The 17,527-nt window shown below is 40.6% G+C and overlaps 1 protein-coding gene across 18 annotated transcripts in view; it reads left to right on the forward strand.

Annotated features, from left to right (window-relative positions):
* The window catches only part of LOC120559236 (RAP1 GTPase activating protein), a 48,453-nt gene that overhangs the window by 3,780 nt on the left and 27,146 nt on the right, over positions 1–17,527 (forward strand). For 9 of the 18 annotated variants that reach the window (XM_039800819.1, XM_039800797.1, XM_039800804.1 and 6 more), the window contains exon 2: positions 6,164–6,199. In XM_039800819.1, coding sequence (XP_039656753.1) covers positions 6,164–6,199 — 36 coding nt within the window. Of the gene's footprint in view, positions 1–6,163; positions 6,200–7,295; positions 7,463–15,711; positions 15,940–17,527 lie in introns of those variants that run through there. The other 9 variants (XM_039800817.1, XM_039800809.1, XM_039800815.1 and 6 more) reach the window with 5 other exon arrangements.

Below are 17,527 nucleotides of genomic sequence, written 5' to 3' on the forward strand. Positions count from 1 at the left end.
TTCACATTTATGATGGCAAGCCAGCCATCCACGGAGAGGAATGGGGTGGGCTCGGTAAGCTGCAGTTAATTATCTAATGCTCACAGGGCTACCAATTGTTGAATTATTTTGGTTCTGATAAGAATAAAAAACATTTTTCATTGTTGTCTTGCACTTTGTTAGTCCAGTCATGTCACACACTGCAACTTTATGCTTCCTGTCACAGTAAAAAAAAATCAACAAATGATTTAGTTCTGATCGCAAAAAAAACGAGAGAGCAAAACCTGGTCAACTATGGCATGATAAGGTAATTTATAAGGACATTAATAATATAAGCCCAGATAGCAGTCCTTACAGTGTGTGCATAGGGGGGTAGATTTGAAGGGCTTTTTTTTTTTTTATTATTATCTGCTCTTCTTTATCCAACCAGTTCACCTGTGGCTGCATATTTTTGTCACATTCTTTCTTAAGGGTTATCTGTATATCTTGATGTACACCAGATTTGATCAGACAAGCATGTTTGTCACAGAAAGTCACTAACCTAATTATGTCAACAATTCCTGTAGCTGCAGTAAAAGCCCTCCAGTGGTTCGCTGATAAAAAGCTTTTTATGTGAAGCAGCTGAACAGTTTGCTTAAACAGTATATTAAGACAGTAATAGACTTCATTAGGAGAGCAGATTATAAAGCAGAAATGTTCCTGGATAAAAGGAAACAACAGGAAACAAGGAGTGACTGTGAAAGAAAAAAACTCACCATGTAAGGAGTTACACTGAAACCTAACATGCATGTATTTTGAAAATGGTAATTTTAATATAGTTTTAATATGTCAAAATAACACCAGTGTTCTTGGGGTCTATAAATAAACATATACAAATAATATTAAAATAATATTAAGCTGATTAAATTAAACAACGTGAGTCTGAGTTACACAACATCACAAAATAATCTAACACTAAACATAACACTGACAACACAAAACACGTGATTTTTGTTTGGTAGATGGGATAGATATTACAGTGCTTACTAGCTGTCAGCATATCTGTGGTACCACAGTGTGTGTGTGTGTGTGTGTGTGTGTGTGTGTCTTGTGTACGTGCCTGTGTGTATGCGCGCCTGTATGTGTGTGTGTGTTTTCATATACACTGTATCCTACTGTACTGTAGCTAAATGAGGACATTCAACCAGTTTACACTCATTTTCCTGTCAATGGGCTCATTCAGTCCCAGTGGGTCGAGATACAGTATACAGTCTAGATCTGGTCACATTAATTTTTTTGACAATGTAACTTACCATGAGCGATAGCATGAGACTTTTCTAAAACAAAGAAGAATGCACATCACATGTCAGTCAGACATTTATTTCATTTGTAAAGAAGTACATAACATGTATTTTCTGCTTTCGGTCTGTTTTGCTGTAAGCAAATATGAAGTAGTCGCCGTCAGTGGTACCTTTTATAAACACACAATATTTAGGTGAATCATTGCTAAAAAATTAAAATATTGCTTCTAGGAAAATCGTCGCAAAAACAATCAAGGTACATTTCAATTTTTGTTCGCCAACCTTAGTATCCAGTTCCTATCCTGAAGCATAGTGCATGGCTAACTGCAGAGTAAGATACTAGCATGTCTTTACTGTATGTAGGTGTTAATGTGTAAATTGAAAAAGCTCACATGCTACATTTGTCCTGGCATCCACCTGCCTTGTTTTTGCTGAACAAATGTCAGTCTGTTGGTCAGTCCACTACCTTGGTCTAGACTGAAATATCTCAACCGTTATTTGATGGATTGTCATGAAATTTTACATAGACATTCATGATCCCCAGAGGATGAATCCTACTGACATTGGTGACCCCTGACTTTTTCCTATATTGCCACAGGCAGGTTGACATTTTTGTACTTTCTGTAAAATATCAATAGCAACGTTCGGATGGATTGCCATGAAATATTGTACACACATTCATGGCCCCCTTGGACAAATTGTAATTACTTTGGGGATCCTGTAACTCATTTTAAACAGCACCATCATCTGCTGATTGCTATCTATGGCAGTGTATACAAAATTGAAAATAAAGGTGTATTCTTTATTGGGTGGACCACAGGAACCATTTGTGACACTCCTGTTTTGGTTGCAGAGTATTAAGGCCCACAAAAGACTTTAGTCAGCATACTCTGAACTCGTGCTTGGTGAACTGGGTGTAACACTGATCGTGACTACACCAAAATGTGTTATAGCTTTAGGGAAGAGGAATAATTTCTGTGCAAGCTGGGTTCACTGAGATCATGTTCTTAGCATATATTTCAAAACATCGGTTAATATAAATGTCTCTCCAACTTGTGTGAAAGTTTGCAGACTACAGTAACAGCACTGACCATATCCTCAAGCATTATAGCTCTTTTTCCAAATGGATATTAATGTTAAAGGGTTATTTTCCAGCATCTTTACACTCTTTTAGTATTGAATGGCTGGTGTGATGTGACTATGTGTTCAGGTATGGTCCTGACCTTTTAGGATCATTTTCCTAGGGTGTGTTTGTGCCTCTCATATGTTTTTTAGATTTAGAATTAGCACTGCAACAACTTGTTACTGCAGCAGATTTGGTAGCTGAACAACAAAGTTGTTTGCTGTAAACTGGATTTCATCTGGGCTGACTCCTCAACCCTGTTTGCTGACCTACTTGCCATTTGCTGTGTTGCTGACTTGATATATACCGCAGGCCTCAGCTAATTCCTGAAGTGAAGAAAATGTTTAACAGAGAAGAAATTAGGAAATTTGGAGTTGCGCTTACAGTCAGATTTAGTTGAAGTGTGATTGCCCTGGGGTTTCTAGGACCCGCCTTGAGCCTTCTTATTCTTCACTGATATTTGTTTCCATGGAAACCAGCTTGTGGTTGATACCTAGTGTACAAGAAGCATTAAAAAAAAATTTGCCAGGATTTGGCTACCGCCTCCTGAGCTGTAATTCCTATCTTTGCCATGCATTCCTAAATGCGCTGGTTCATCTAATCTTTCTTTAAATAAAAACTAGGCTACACAAACTGTTCTCACTGTGAGATTTGAATGTGCAAATATGACCTAGCCCACAAATGCATTAGCACAGGCAAATTTGTTATAGCCTACTTAGGTTCACTCCAAACATTGTTCTCTCAGAGAGGGCTTCTCTTTATCTTGGCGCTGCTCTGCTTAGTCCAGGTTTGCTTTCTTTCTTATGTCTCTCAGGGATGAGTTTAGTTTCATATTGATGGAAAAAGTGGTAATTGAATGATTGTTGGGTGTAGACAGATTTATTTAGCAATTATTTTAACTGAATAATAATAAAGAGTAATTATTATCATTACACGTACAATTTCTGTACTTCAAACCAAACTACTCACTATGTTCAGATAATTTGTTGAATGTAAAGTGACTGATAGGAATGAAGGCAAGCAGCTTTTCCTGTAGCCTCTACAGTATATTCCGTTTTTTTCTTGTCCCCTATCTGAAAACAACCTTATTATCTGTCATCAGACTATCTTACATAGCCCGTCTGTAACTTGTAGCAAGAGATTAGACAAGTACAACCTTTGAATGTGTATGGAGTTATTTTTCTTTCTTTATAACCCAAGCAACAAAAAAAAAGTTTGAGAGCATATTTCTCACTGCAATCAATATGTTGATATGAGATCTCAGCTCTTGGGTATTATGTTCTGTTTCGTAGTTAAGGGTACGTTTTATTGCAAATTTCCTGTATTGGTTTTGGTATTTCAGTTTGCAGCTTTTATCCAATAATCTCGACACACCCTGGTTGATTTCATTTTATAGGAATTCCATGAAACCTGAGAATGGGTGAGCAGCACAGGATGAGGTTGAGAAAATGTTATTCTTAGTGATGCAGTAGGCTACATATGAAAACAGCTTTCCTCTCCTCACACTCAGCTTCGCAAGGGCAGAGCCGACGGCCCATAAGTATGTTGACTCTCTTTCTCTGTAAGGGCCAGTATGCATTCCACTTAAGATGAAGCTCTGATTTATCTGCACACACGTGTCTGTCAGGCTCAGTGAAATTAACACTGGTGCTAGATTTGAGATACAACAGAGCCACAAAATCCATCTCAGTCAGTGTGTCACGTGTAGACCTGGGGTTGATAATCAGCGATATTCTGCACTTATGGGAATCAGGCGACGTCCTACTGTTGATCCGTGACTCCACAGTAAAGTGAACAAACAGACCCCCAGGGCCTGTTTCCTCTCACCAACACAGTTTTCTGAGAAGGAGGAAGCTTTAAGCTTTCATTTTTCTTTTGAGAATGTCCCACTACAAAAGAAGAAGTGCAAACTTATGTTACTTTTGGTCCTAAAGTTACTTCGTTTCATGCAATCAATGAAACTTTTTATTGGCCTTTTTATTTAAATGAAAAAAACAGGAACTCCTTCTGTAGCCTGACTTGGGGGCTTGTATCTATGATTCTCTGCATCAGCTGTATGCTTGGCCAGAAAGTGTTTTTTGAGACTCAACATACACCAGTTGTAACTCAATTCACATCGACAGTACATGCAAAAAAACAAAAAGACCCTTTTCTTTATCCATCTCTGCTCAAGGAGCTTTGTTTCACAACGTTACTGCTGCATTGCTTCCTGATGTCCCAGAATACCATTGGATGGATTGTCATGAAATTTGCACATTCATGTAAACTAAAATGGTGAACATGTTAGCATGCTGGTGCTAGCATTTAGCTCAGGGCACCACTATGCCTTGGTGCTGCCTCATAGAGCTACCGGCATGCCTGTCCACTCTTAAGTCTGCTTTTTACCCTTATTTCTCATACAGCAAGAAACACTTGTCTTTCCAGAATCTGTTGTTTGATCCTTTGGGTGTTCCTGTGTTGTGCAAACTGATCATGTCCGGGGAAAGATAAGTAAGAGGTCTGAGCTCTACGCAGGGTGGATAATAGTCAGCAGCTTTGGCTTGAGGGCTGAAGTCAAACATACAGCGTCAGGGTCAACAGCAAGGGAAGAAAACAACGTAAAATCTAATTTACAGCTTGGGGATTATTTTAATAATGTATTTGCCTTATTCTGAGAATTTCTGAGGGTCATTATATGGCATTGGGGCCAGTGCAGGAGCCTAAGAGACATACTAAACAATCCCTTTTCCCTGTGCCACCACCACCAGCTATTACAAGAGAAAAAAGCCACAGCCAAGTCACTGGGCGATAGTTATCAGTATCAAATATCCATAGCCAACAGTTAACAGTATTACATATGCACTTTATTGCTGCAAGTGAAGTCAGGTGCTGCGTCCCAAAAGAAGTTATAGTGTGTTCATGATTGGGATGTTTTCCTATAAGAAGTATTTGTTCTTTTTGTGTGTCAGGTTGTCAAAAATCCTTTCCTTATGAACTTAACAATCATAATAAATGGCTTTCTGGGTGATGAGCAGATGGAAAGCCTAGTTTTTCATGAATTTCACCTGTCAGACAGGAAGTTTCTCCTGCACACACAGTGCCATCTATTGGCAGAAACGGTAGGCCTACTCTGCATCTCTCTGAGTTTCCATCGCTGCCTCATCTGGTTATTGTTTGCAGTGATTACTGCTCAAATCTGTTCATCCAGAGTCGATTCTCGACTGACAGAGAGTAATGAGCCTCATAGTGCGATTTCAAACTAGGACTCACAAGACTCATTTTGTCTCAAGAAACACCAGGCTAGTTACCATCCTTTCATCCTCGGAGGTGCAACATTAACAGATGGCAGGAGTTATTTCAGGGCAACCCAGCCCACTGCATAACCAACCTCTCTCAGTTCAATGGACGTCTTGTAAGTAGAAAGGATGGCCCACTATCCTTCTTTGTTTTCCACTCTTAAATTAGTCTGGGTAAACTTAGATGCGTGCAGACAAGAGCATGGAAACCATTAGTACCCCGTCATATGCGACCGGGTGCTGATGGATTCTTATTTCTATCTATATTTGAATTATTGTGATTCTTTGTGGAGTTATTAGCATTTAGCTGGCTTTAAATGTTGAATTCCTCACCTTGATGTTAACATATATTTGCCAAGCAGGTTTTTGACAATTTTCAGTGGATTTTAGTTGTTTTTGACACAGATTAACAGCAAATAAAGACAACCAAAATGTCATGAAATGTAGGTAAAAATATTTAATTAGTACTGTTGTGCTATGTGTGTGTGTGTGTGTGTGTGTTTTAGAGTGGACAAGACCTTCTCCAAGGCCAGAAGCATATGGTGAGTTTTTCTTCTGTTTTTACTTTTGTATATGTATTTATATTTGTAAAATGTGGTAAACTATGACAGCATGTCGAGACAGTGACATTTTGTTATCAATCTTCGTCATTTAAAATGTTTATCAGGTTTTCATTTATGATAAACATACAAAGTGGATTAGAATTCTTAAAGCTCTAGCACTAGAAATAATGTTCGATGTCACTGACTCAGACCGCCCTTGTACGTTTGAAATGTGTGAACCAGTCCGCCGAGTAGAGTGAAAGTGAGATGAATGAGCCAGTTGAAAGGTAGAGCAGACGGGCAGCAGTGGGGAAACAGATACCCAGACCGTGCTGCTATATCTGCAGTGCTGGCAAGGTTGGAGTGCTGCATGTGAGTGGCACATGTAGGCAGGCAGGGAGCTGAGTATGCACGCCTCTTGCCGCTGCAGATAGACCACTCTATTAGGTGTGGTGGCACGAGTTTCTGGCCCTCAACCCCCTCTGTCCGACAGCAGAAGGTTAAACAGTGCCTCGCCGCAGTATCATCACACCTTCCCTCTGGAATACAGATACAGGAGGATCTCTCTTAGCAGCCAGGCCTGCATTACTCAGCAGTGGCTGGGCTTGTTTGCAGGGACTGCCGTCTAGCCATCGGGCTACCACTGCAGCAGGCTATAACAGAACAACTGCACCTCACGGTAAAAAAGGAAGAGGAGAGAGGACTGGACAATCTAAAAGAGGATACAAAACAGAACAGGGGATAAAAGAATTGTGGGCGTGGAGAAGAGGAAGGACAAAGGGGAGTGAGTGGATAAGATGACATGACAGGAAGAGAAAGAAGAGAGCAGTGTGATGTCTGCAAAACAAAATACATTTAGAGTTCAGCAGAGTCACCCCAGCCTTGTTGCTTTGTCAGAGTCATGCGCTTCTTTAAAGCAAGGAGGAATTCAACTAACACTGCTGAATGAATTTGGAGGATCCTTCCCACTGTGTTAACAGAACTTGAATTATATTGCGTCATCATCGGTGCTCATACCTAACAACACAACCTTTGGTGAAAGGATTCTTCGCTCTGTTAAGCCTAAGGACAAAAGTTAGATTTAAAAAGAAAAATAACTGGGACAGCCAGAGTCAAAATCTTCCTCCAGGTACTGTATTTTGAACAGGATGTGACTGGAAATTAGAACAGTGAGCTCAATCCTCTCACAGCCAAAACTGTAACAGGACAACCCAGCAAAATGCCGTGCTCACCTTTCCGAATTGGAAGGCCAAGAAAATTCTGGTGAGTTTCTTTTAACCCTGCCTGAAGATTTTTTGATGATAACCGCATGACTCCACAATCAAATCAATTTACCTGCCTGATGCATGCGTTCCTCCTAAATTGCTCCATACCAATACTCAAGAAATGATTAATGAAACCAACCCGGAGGAAGCAATGTACTAAGGATTATCTATATCAATCAATCAATCAATCAATCAATCAATTAAACGAATAATCAGGTTGGTGTGTTGGTATAGCACTGGGACATTTTATTGCAAACACTATGCTCGCTTATAAAGTGTCTGCACCTCATTTGTATCTAAATCTGTAAATACACCTTTAGCCCCACATACACCACTGAATGCTGGAAAGTAGTTGAATGCTTTATGGTGTCTTTTTTTTTCCAATCTCTTTATTGTTTTTTCCAAGTTAGCGACATTTGCATAATCAAGGTGCTCAGTTAAGACTGGTCAGTTTCTATTAGTTTCTTCATTGATATCTAATGTGTTGACATGGGCTAAAAAGGGATGCCAGAGTTTGCGGAATGTCTTAAGGGAACCTCTTAAAGAATACCTGATCGCTTTATGGTGTCTTAACATGTTGGTATATGGTAACTGTAAGCTAGGCCTACTGAAATGGAGCGGAGGAGATCGATGGAAATACAGAGCAGCAAACTGGCATAAACAGCTGTTTCTACGTGCCTCCCCCTGCTGATTTTGAGCTGACTGATTATTGTTAATGCCACCATAGAGGATGCGCTGCCGGAGGTCCCTCACCTTCCCCTCTACAATTTAAGCTAAACGGTAACTAACTTGACTTAAGTTAGGATATCAGCCATTGCTTTACATGCAGTAATAATCAAAAGATAATATTTTTTCATCACGCCAATTTTGTTTCTTCCTAAATATATATCTATATATCGCAATTAAAAGCGTGTTTTGTTGTTACTCCACTTGGATCTTTGAGCTTTTTTTTCACATTCATCTGCTGAAGGAGGAAAGTTTACCTGTGCTCCCCTTCATCATCTGAATTTAATCGCAACTAATTTGGGAACCAATCGTAGTCCTACATGCATCTTGCAGAGGTGTAATGTGGAAACTTCAACCTCCAGCACACATACACTGAGAGGTTTGTTTTGTGTTCAGTAGTTCAACTCTTGAAATGAACATTACTTGCTTATTCATAGATTCTGGATATTTCAAGGAGAAGATGTAATTTTCTGAGTTTTTTAACCAGGTAACAAACATGTTTTGTGGGAAAACCATACAAGACATACATTATTATTCAAAGCAGAGTATTTTCATATGTTTTAAAACATGTCTGAAAGGGCAGCTTTAAGTTTGAGCAGAAGAGTTCAGCAGTGATTGATGGTTGTTTTGGTTTTGGTTGCCCTGCCCTCTGCCCTCTAGTGGTAAAAAGTTGAAAACATGCATAGTACAGGTGCAGTCTGCAGTAGTCCTATAATAATTCAAACTATATTAATGATAAATTGGACCTCAAGTCGGATAAACTTTAGAAACTCAAAATACTTTTCCTCTTGTGGCAGTTACGACAGAGACAATGTGTGTGTGTGTGTGTGTGTGTGTTTTAGAGTGATCAAATATTTATTATTTTACTCAGTGGGTAATGCTGTTCCAAAAACTGGTTATTGTTATTATTATAAGCAGGTTATTTTAACGTTGCTGAATGACCTTGCTATTTATTCCAAATTTTGTGATCCAATACGCCGTTCTATTTTTATGATGCTTTCTAAATTCTAGGCCTATTTCATCCTTTGTGTCCCGTTTCTGCCTATAAACACTTAAGAGGTGTCACTGTACACAGTCCTCTGTTTGTGTTCATTGATTTCCCATGAGACGTCACTCTGCATCATCCTCTGTCTGTCTCCTCTACACATGCGCCCACCGCTACGCCGCGAAGCCCGGGCCGAGTGTCAGTTTGCTTGTGCACGCTCATCTGTGTGTGTCAACCTGAGTTGTCTGGAAGAGCGGACGTAGTGGGAGAGCAAACTGTCAAGCCAGATCAGCCTAGACTGTCTCTCTGTGAGTCTCCTGCTGTCTGACCAAATATAGCACCAGAGTGACAAGCTCGCCCCTGGTTCTACCCGTCTCAATAATCCAAATCCTAACATGTCATCCACCATCCAGCATCAGCACACCATGTCTAAAAAAAAACAACTAAAGCTCCAATGACAGCAGGCTGTCGAAGGTTGATATGAGTGCCAGCCAGGCAACTTTGACAGGACATTCCTTTTTACTTTATCTGATTCGTGAAGCTTTTCACTGGCAAAGTTGTTCTGCCAGCTTGTTTAAAGTTCACTTCTTGGCCTTCAGAAAGTCTCTTGCAGCTGCAGTATCTTCAGAAGACGGGGCTTCAGGTGCTGATGAGGCAGGCAGGGTCTTTATTCCTTGTGTTTTGGATCCCTGAGTATACATTTGAGGATGTGTATATCTCTCATGGGAGCCTGTTTATTGACACCTGTCATGCTGAGGATGGTGTGATAAGCCAGCAAGATGAAGGACTTTATATTTCCCGCGTTCCTCCTGGTTTTTCTCTTCCAAGGGAGAGAAAATTGTTGCATGATCTTATTGTGGATGTTCTTGTCTCGATTGATAGGACGGATGTACGATTTCTAAATCATAAAAGTTTGGTATGACTGAATACGCTAGTAGCTCTAATATCAAACACAAAAGAACAAAAACGTACCCCACAGTGACCAGGCTGTCGTTGAAAAGGCACATCTGCATCACTGTGATTTCCCCCAGGGGTTGTGTTTCCAAGGAAATCTGGATAGTGACATTGTGAGAGATAAGCAAGTTGGAAATCAGGACCTATTGTTAGAGTGAGCATGCTTTATTCAAAAACACCTGCTGTACCTGGGTTTTTAATGCATACTGAATATGGCCAGCTGGCAGGGGACGTGTGGGCTCAAGATAACACATCAAGGAGTCTCCTCACACACGCATCAGATCCCACACATATTTTATTATTTAGAATTCCAAGCATGTAGCATTTGATTGTACAGTGTTTTTTTTATTCTTCCCATGAATACAGTGGTACCTAAAAAAAAAAAGTGCTCATACCTTCAAGTAAAAACAGTTTTGTTCTAATGTCTTGATAAGAACTACTGAATAGAATTTCCATATCTGACTGTTTGTTTAATAAAGGACTTTACTATATGTACAGTTCCCTGGGGAACAAACCGCTTCTAAGACGTATCTGCTTTTTGAATTTTGTCCAATATTTGCTTTTGTTTGAGTGTGGCAGCGATGACTTTTATAACTATCGGACAAAAAGGCCCAGAAGGTTGGGGAAAGTCCTGGAGTAGGTTTTTGTTACTTCCCTCTTGCACACAGAATAATATACCTAAATAAAACTGGCTTAGAATATCATATTAAATGTTGTGTTACATATTATATACAGTATATTTATGAAGCTGAACTTCCACCAAAATAAAACTTTTTTTTTTGAAGTGGAAATCAAATATTTTCATCTGGAAAGATTGCCTTTGATGCTCATATCGAAGCCACATACGCACAAGACAAGTATAAGCACCGCTCAGAGATATGGTTTCACAACAGAGACAATCATCCTCCCATTTGTTCGAGTGCTTTGGCTCAGTCTGACGGGTGTTGGGAAGGATGACCCCGAAAACAGGGCAATTCCAGGGTCTATTTGAGTGGTAATTCATTGCTCCTCGTGTCTCTGGCTGTTAGGCGAGGCAGCAGGTGTTGCTACTTCATGACGGATTTGAAAAAATCTAACAGGGAGGGTCGGTTCCTAATAGCTGAGCTCTTCAGGGTCAGTGCTGTAATATATGATGACACGGGGAAACAAGATCACTGAGCAGCACCGCTAAGCGTGTTAATGTCTGCTTAAATGATTTGTGTTTGGGGATTGTCGACACAGTGCTTATACATTCATTGAGATCAAACCTCTGGTTCAGTAGGTGGAAGCTGATGAGGAGGCGAGGCGTCATATTACTCAGAGGTCATTAGAAATATCCATTTTAATTTATTCATATGCCGAATTTAACCCATTTTCAGAATCAGAATCAGAAAAGGATTTATTGCCAAGTAAGTAACTTACAAGGCATTTGCCTTGGGGGTTGGTGCACAATAAACATATTAAACATGAATATGGAATAGACAATAACTATGACAAAAAAGAAACAAATAAGTACAAAATAGCGGTATAGCACCAAGAAGAAATTGGCATTTAAACCACGGTGAAAATGTTGGTCTGGTTTCCACTTTCCTCTGGCTAAAATATCTCAGCTCCTGGTTAGATTAACATTAAAATGTGTTCAGACAAAGGATGAAACACATGACTTTCTCTTGTGCCACCAGCATGTTGATTTTCCCCCATAAATGTCTCCACAACTTTTGTACGGATTGCCATGAAATGTGGCACAGACTATGTCCCTGTCAGGATGAATAAATAACAGTGGTCCTCCCTTAACTTTTCATGTAGCGCCACCATAAGAGCAATTTGTAATTTTGATCAAATCAATATTAATTATGTTAAGAAACACAAGATTGAAGATTCGGGGCTGGTATAGCTACATGGACATTATTTTATATTGTCACTATTTGACCCAACTGAGCTGGTTAAACAGAAGAGAACCTACTGTGAGAAGAAAGAGGTCATAGTTAACGTCATCAGGAACATGCTTACTTTTTTATATCAGCTTTACTGGCCCCCTAATGTTGTAGCCCAATTACCCAGTTCAAAACAAGACATTTAAAAAAATTCTGCATGATTATCAAACCAGTCACAATCACAGTCACAGTGGGGTTCCGGTGTACTGCAGAGAAACCTTGAAGTTTCTTCAAAAGTTAGGAGGCAGTTGGCACTCCTACTTTGCCTTGCAAACAAACTCTGGGATTGATTAACATAGAGCATTTGTTTAAGAGTGACTGGAGGCGGGTTTCAACAAATCTAGAAACAGCAGGAGAACCCTCAGACCTCTTACGTAATCCAACATTTTGCAGCAGGAACAATGAGCGTTTTCAGTCACAGACTGTAACAGTGACTCAACATGATTTACCATGAATTACTATGGTAAACAATTAAAAATGAAAACCTGGCACTATCATATTTTTTTCTATTATTAGATTTATTATTTCTTACTTTTAGCTGTGTGGAAATGAAGTTGAAAGTAAGGACAATAAACTCTGCTGGAATGATGCATTCATGTACAGTCATTAGACAGCTTATGAATTCAGTGCAGTTTTTCAGCCGAATCTTGCGGCTCAGTGCTGTTTGCACTTCCCCATCCCCCCATCACCCCCATCCCCTTCTACCTCCTGAGGTCGACCACCATTAATTAAATCTCAACCTGTGGGAGACACTCAATGCTGCTTATGCATAAATAACCATTCATTCATATTTCAGGACAGCAAACCATCTTGCCTGCTGGTGTATAATGTGTCTGTGATCGGAGATCCTAAACCTTTAACTGCCCTTAGGGGTCACTGGCTGGTCACACACACCGTCCCACACACACCCACACACACACACACACACACACACACACACACACACACACACACACACACACACACACGCATGCACGTGCACGCGCACATACACACACACACACACACACACACACACATAGTGCGTTTCACTAACTTTGTGGGGACGCGTCATTGACATAACCTTGACCTTAACCTTAACCATCACAACTAAATGCCTAAACTTAACCCTTACCCTCACCCTATCCATTACCTTATTCTAACCCTAATCATAGGGTAATGGGTAATTTAACCCTAACCAAGTCTTAACCCTCAAACAGCCCTTTAAAGTTGTGGGGTCCAGCATTTTGGCCCCACAAAGCTGTCCAGACCCCACAAGTCTACTCTATTCCCGTTTTGTGGACCCCACGAATATAGTTAAACGAGAACACACACATACACACACACACACACACACACACACACACACACACACACACACACACACACACACACACACACACACACACACACACACACACACACACACACACACACATCATACAGATTACATTCTTAGCTGCTTGCTAGGTTTGTTGTGCTCAGCATAACGACATGAGCTTGAATCAGAAGGAACTTTGATTTTAATTTGTATGAATTTGAATATATTGTTAAAACTTGATGAACAATGAACAAACAGTTGCTGACTCTTGATTTGGCTTGCCATGATCCTTTGGGAATTATAGGATCAATTATAGGATCCAGCTACTTTAGCCAGTTCTTTCAGCTTGTGTCCTGTATTATTATTTAAGTTATCTTGGTTGAGAAATGGCCGCTAAAGGGTGAGGGTGGGAGATGGGGAAAAATTTCAGGGGAGCAACAATTCTCAGAGGATTGGGGGGGAGAGAGAGAGAGAGAGAGAGAAGGAAGTGACCAGAGGCCATTTCACCAGGCTAATGGGATGGGAATCCCTGGCAGCGGGGGGCCGGTTGGAAGGGATTTTACTTTGGGATTCTGCAAAGGACATTGCAGCAGGGAGGTTACTCTCAATTTAAAACCATCTTTCTTCAAAGGAGACAAAAATAAAATAAATAAAGTGCCACATGGCTCAGGATTTTCTTCTTGTTCTGCTGTTATTTATCATTTCCGCGGCATGGCTTTGATTTGATAAGAACCTGCTGCGGTGATCCGCGTGATCACTCAACACGCAAAATCTGCCTGCCCGACAATGTGTTTTTATCTAAGCACTATTGACAAAAGCCCTCACACTATGGCTCATAGACAACAGTTTCATTTTTTTTAACCCCACACCCCCCTCGTCCTGAGCTTTTGCTTTGGCATATGTAACATTTCCAGTCTTTGCTCAAGGGTTTAAAAGAGAGATAGAAGGATTATTATCCCACTACAACAGGACGTCTCTACAAATTACTGCTAATCTGGACAATATTAAAACTGTGTCCAATGATATACTACAGTTTTATTTTGTACCAGTAAGCTTTGGACAGTGAGAGGATTATTTACTTTTGTTTCACAATACACAGCTCTTAATGGAGAGCACAGTATGAAGAGTGTGCCGTAATCCCTTGTTATCTCTTCATCTCTAACCCATACAGGCACACACACACACACACACACACACACACACACACACACACACACACACACACACACACACACACACACACACACACACACACACACACACACACACACACACACACACACACACCTTCCTGTTCATTGAGTAACTGCACCGATGAATAAGCGTTATTGCTGCGTAGAATATTGTTTAGCTGGGACATAGCAGGATATTGGTGACATTACTCACAGGCCTGCTGGAAACTGTGGTTGTTAGCATAGTGGAGGAAACGCACATGTTCACCGGGGGTTGAATGAAACTCATTACAGTAATTAAAAACATTTCCATGCACGCTTCCTCATCCTGCACAATGAGCATTAAGGAGGCTGCAATGCCTAGTCACCTTTGGGATCTTAATGTTGGACATACATAATCACCTAATTCAAGTCATATCATAATGAACATAAATTTGAATGTGGGTGTTATTTTTTGTTTTTCACGTGTGGCTGATGTGGTTGCCACAGCAACAGCCCTAGCTGGCTCATGAGGCAGTGTAGGGATTGAAGGCAACCCCCGTTACCCTAATTAGCTCTGCCTTCCTTTCTCTTTCTGAGCGGCAGACTTCATTCTTGCCTGAAATGGAAGATGGCGGGGGGTTCTCACGCTTTGAAGGGGATAAGGGTGGTGATGGTGTTGGTGGTTGGGGGTGGGTGCGCGGTTTAGAGTCCCGATTTCAGACAAGTAGCCTACCACATCCTGCGTATGTGTGTGAGCTTGAGAGCAGACAGAGAGGGTGGAGATGAGGAAGTGACAACTAAAGAGCGCATGTGTGTGTGTGTGTGTGTGTGTGTGTGTGTGTGTGTGTGTGTGTGTGTGTGTGTGTGTGTGTGTGTGTGTGTGTGTGTGAGGGACTGAGTAGGAGGAGAGAGAGAGAGTGAGGGAGGAGAATCAGCGGCACAGAGGATGCTCACTGGGAGTGACCAACACTCATAAAAAGATGAGAGTGATGGCTGAACGACTGATTGAAAGCAGCTAGTGAGGTGACTGAATCTGGGAGAAGAGAGATAAAGAGAGAGAGAAAAAAGAGTAAAAAGCAAGAGAAGCAGAAACAGAGAGAGAGAGACAGGGAGAGAGAGAGAGAGAAGAGTAAAAAGCAAGAGAAGCAGAAACAGAGACAGGAAAAGAGAGAGAGAAGAGTAAAAAGCAAGAGAGAGAAAAAAAAAAAAAGAGTAGCTAGCTGTAAAAGAGAGGGAGAGAGAGGGAGCTTAACTAGAGGAGTAGCGTTGACAGTGAGTCATTTGCCAGAGTGCCGGTCACTGTCCGGACTTCCCAGGGAGCGCCCAGCTGCCAATGTAAGTAAGTTTGCTGCTCGGCTCCACGCAGGACATCAGGTCGCCCAGAGGAAATGCTGTGTCTTCTTCACACGGCTGCTTTCTGTGCTGCATCGCTACCCAGCTGGGGTGTGTTATGTAATTTGTTGTGGTGTTGGGATGAAGCTGTGGCTTAGTGATGCAAACTGATCTGCAGGAGGGCTTACGTGGTAATGCCACGCAGAACAGGCAGGTGTGTGTGAACAGCAGTGTGTAATGTGTGCAGCTCAACATGCTTGTGATGAAGGACAGTTTGTATTGGACTGGGCAAGATAGTTTTTCTGTCACTTTTACTCTTATGTGTGTTAGTGGGAACAATATGGTATATCTTGTCACCAAAATATGTGAGACTATAGTTATTATGTACTGTGTTTTGTACGCACAACAGACTACGACAAACAGATGCATATGAACAAGTATTACATAATATCTAGTTTTAAACCAACTGTTAAAAACAAAAGCATTTTCTTTCAAGTGTGTGTGTGTCCTGCATCCATCTATTGTGCATAAGTTCTCATTAAGAGTTCAGGGCAGCTGATGCCCTACCGTATCCTGTCCTCCCATGGGAGAGCTGCTGCTGAGAGTACAAAAGTGAATGTGAAAACAGATTTCCATCTCGGTCACTGTCCCTCTTGAGCAGCTGTTTGTCTTATCTACATCCTCAGCACCAGACCAACACAGCTCCATACATTCACTCTTATAACTTATCACTGTGTCAGCACATACAGCCACACAATCTACTAAAATGTATTTATTATTATTTATTTACTCATTGAGTTATTGAATGCATTGAAACATATTTCTCTGCATGTGGAGCTTGGTGCATTTCGGCTGTTGGCGAACACATCACCTTGTAGATGTAGAGATATGTATATACTGTATTTCATTGCGGCTGCTGTAGCCTTCTTTGATCACCACAGGCAGCAATATGCATTTTTCACTTTGCATTGTCACCGTTTCATGAGCAATTCAGATCCACTTTCGTAGCGATCGATCACTTTGTGTGTTTGAAATAGATTGAATTAATCAAACAAACAAATTGAAAGCCTGCTGTGCGTACTGGCCAGTTGTCAGTGTCAATAGGGCACCATGTTCAGCGGGTGTATCGATCATTGGTCCAGTGGGGATAAAGCCATCCTGGTAGAGATATTGACTTTAGAGCAAAGGATGCATGACAGTACTATTGCTCTGTTTTGCATTAGCAGTGTGCTACTCTCCTGGGTTTGAGAAGAGAGATGCTCCTTTTGAATAGATGTGAAACTATGGGTATTGTTTCCCTAAATCCCTGAAGTATTTGTGAAAAGCAGCTTATGCATTTAAAGAAATCAAACACCTGCTTAGAGGAATAGATTAGACTTTTTTTTAGGAATGACGTTTTCTCTTTTTTAATAAACCCAAAATAAACCGTATTTTGACTTTTGTGTGCTAGGCATAACTTGAATGCTCCTTTGAGCGTTATTTTAAGACATTTTGAACTAAAAATTAAGGAATTTAGGGGTAAGGAAAACAACTGGATGGAATGTGTGTACCACGTATATTTGTGCATTTTAGACAAAACAGATGATCAGAGAGAAAGTAAAGGATAGCTACCCTTCTTGAATTGATTTATAGAGATCGTGATTTAAATTAAATTAAAACTTTTTTCATTCTTTGCTTTTTCACAGTGCTATAAATTAGA

This window comes from Perca fluviatilis, chromosome 5 (genome assembly GCF_010015445.1).
Source record: "Perca fluviatilis chromosome 5, GENO_Pfluv_1.0, whole genome shotgun sequence".
Classification (NCBI taxonomy): Eukaryota; Metazoa; Chordata; class Actinopteri; order Perciformes; family Percidae; genus Perca; species Perca fluviatilis.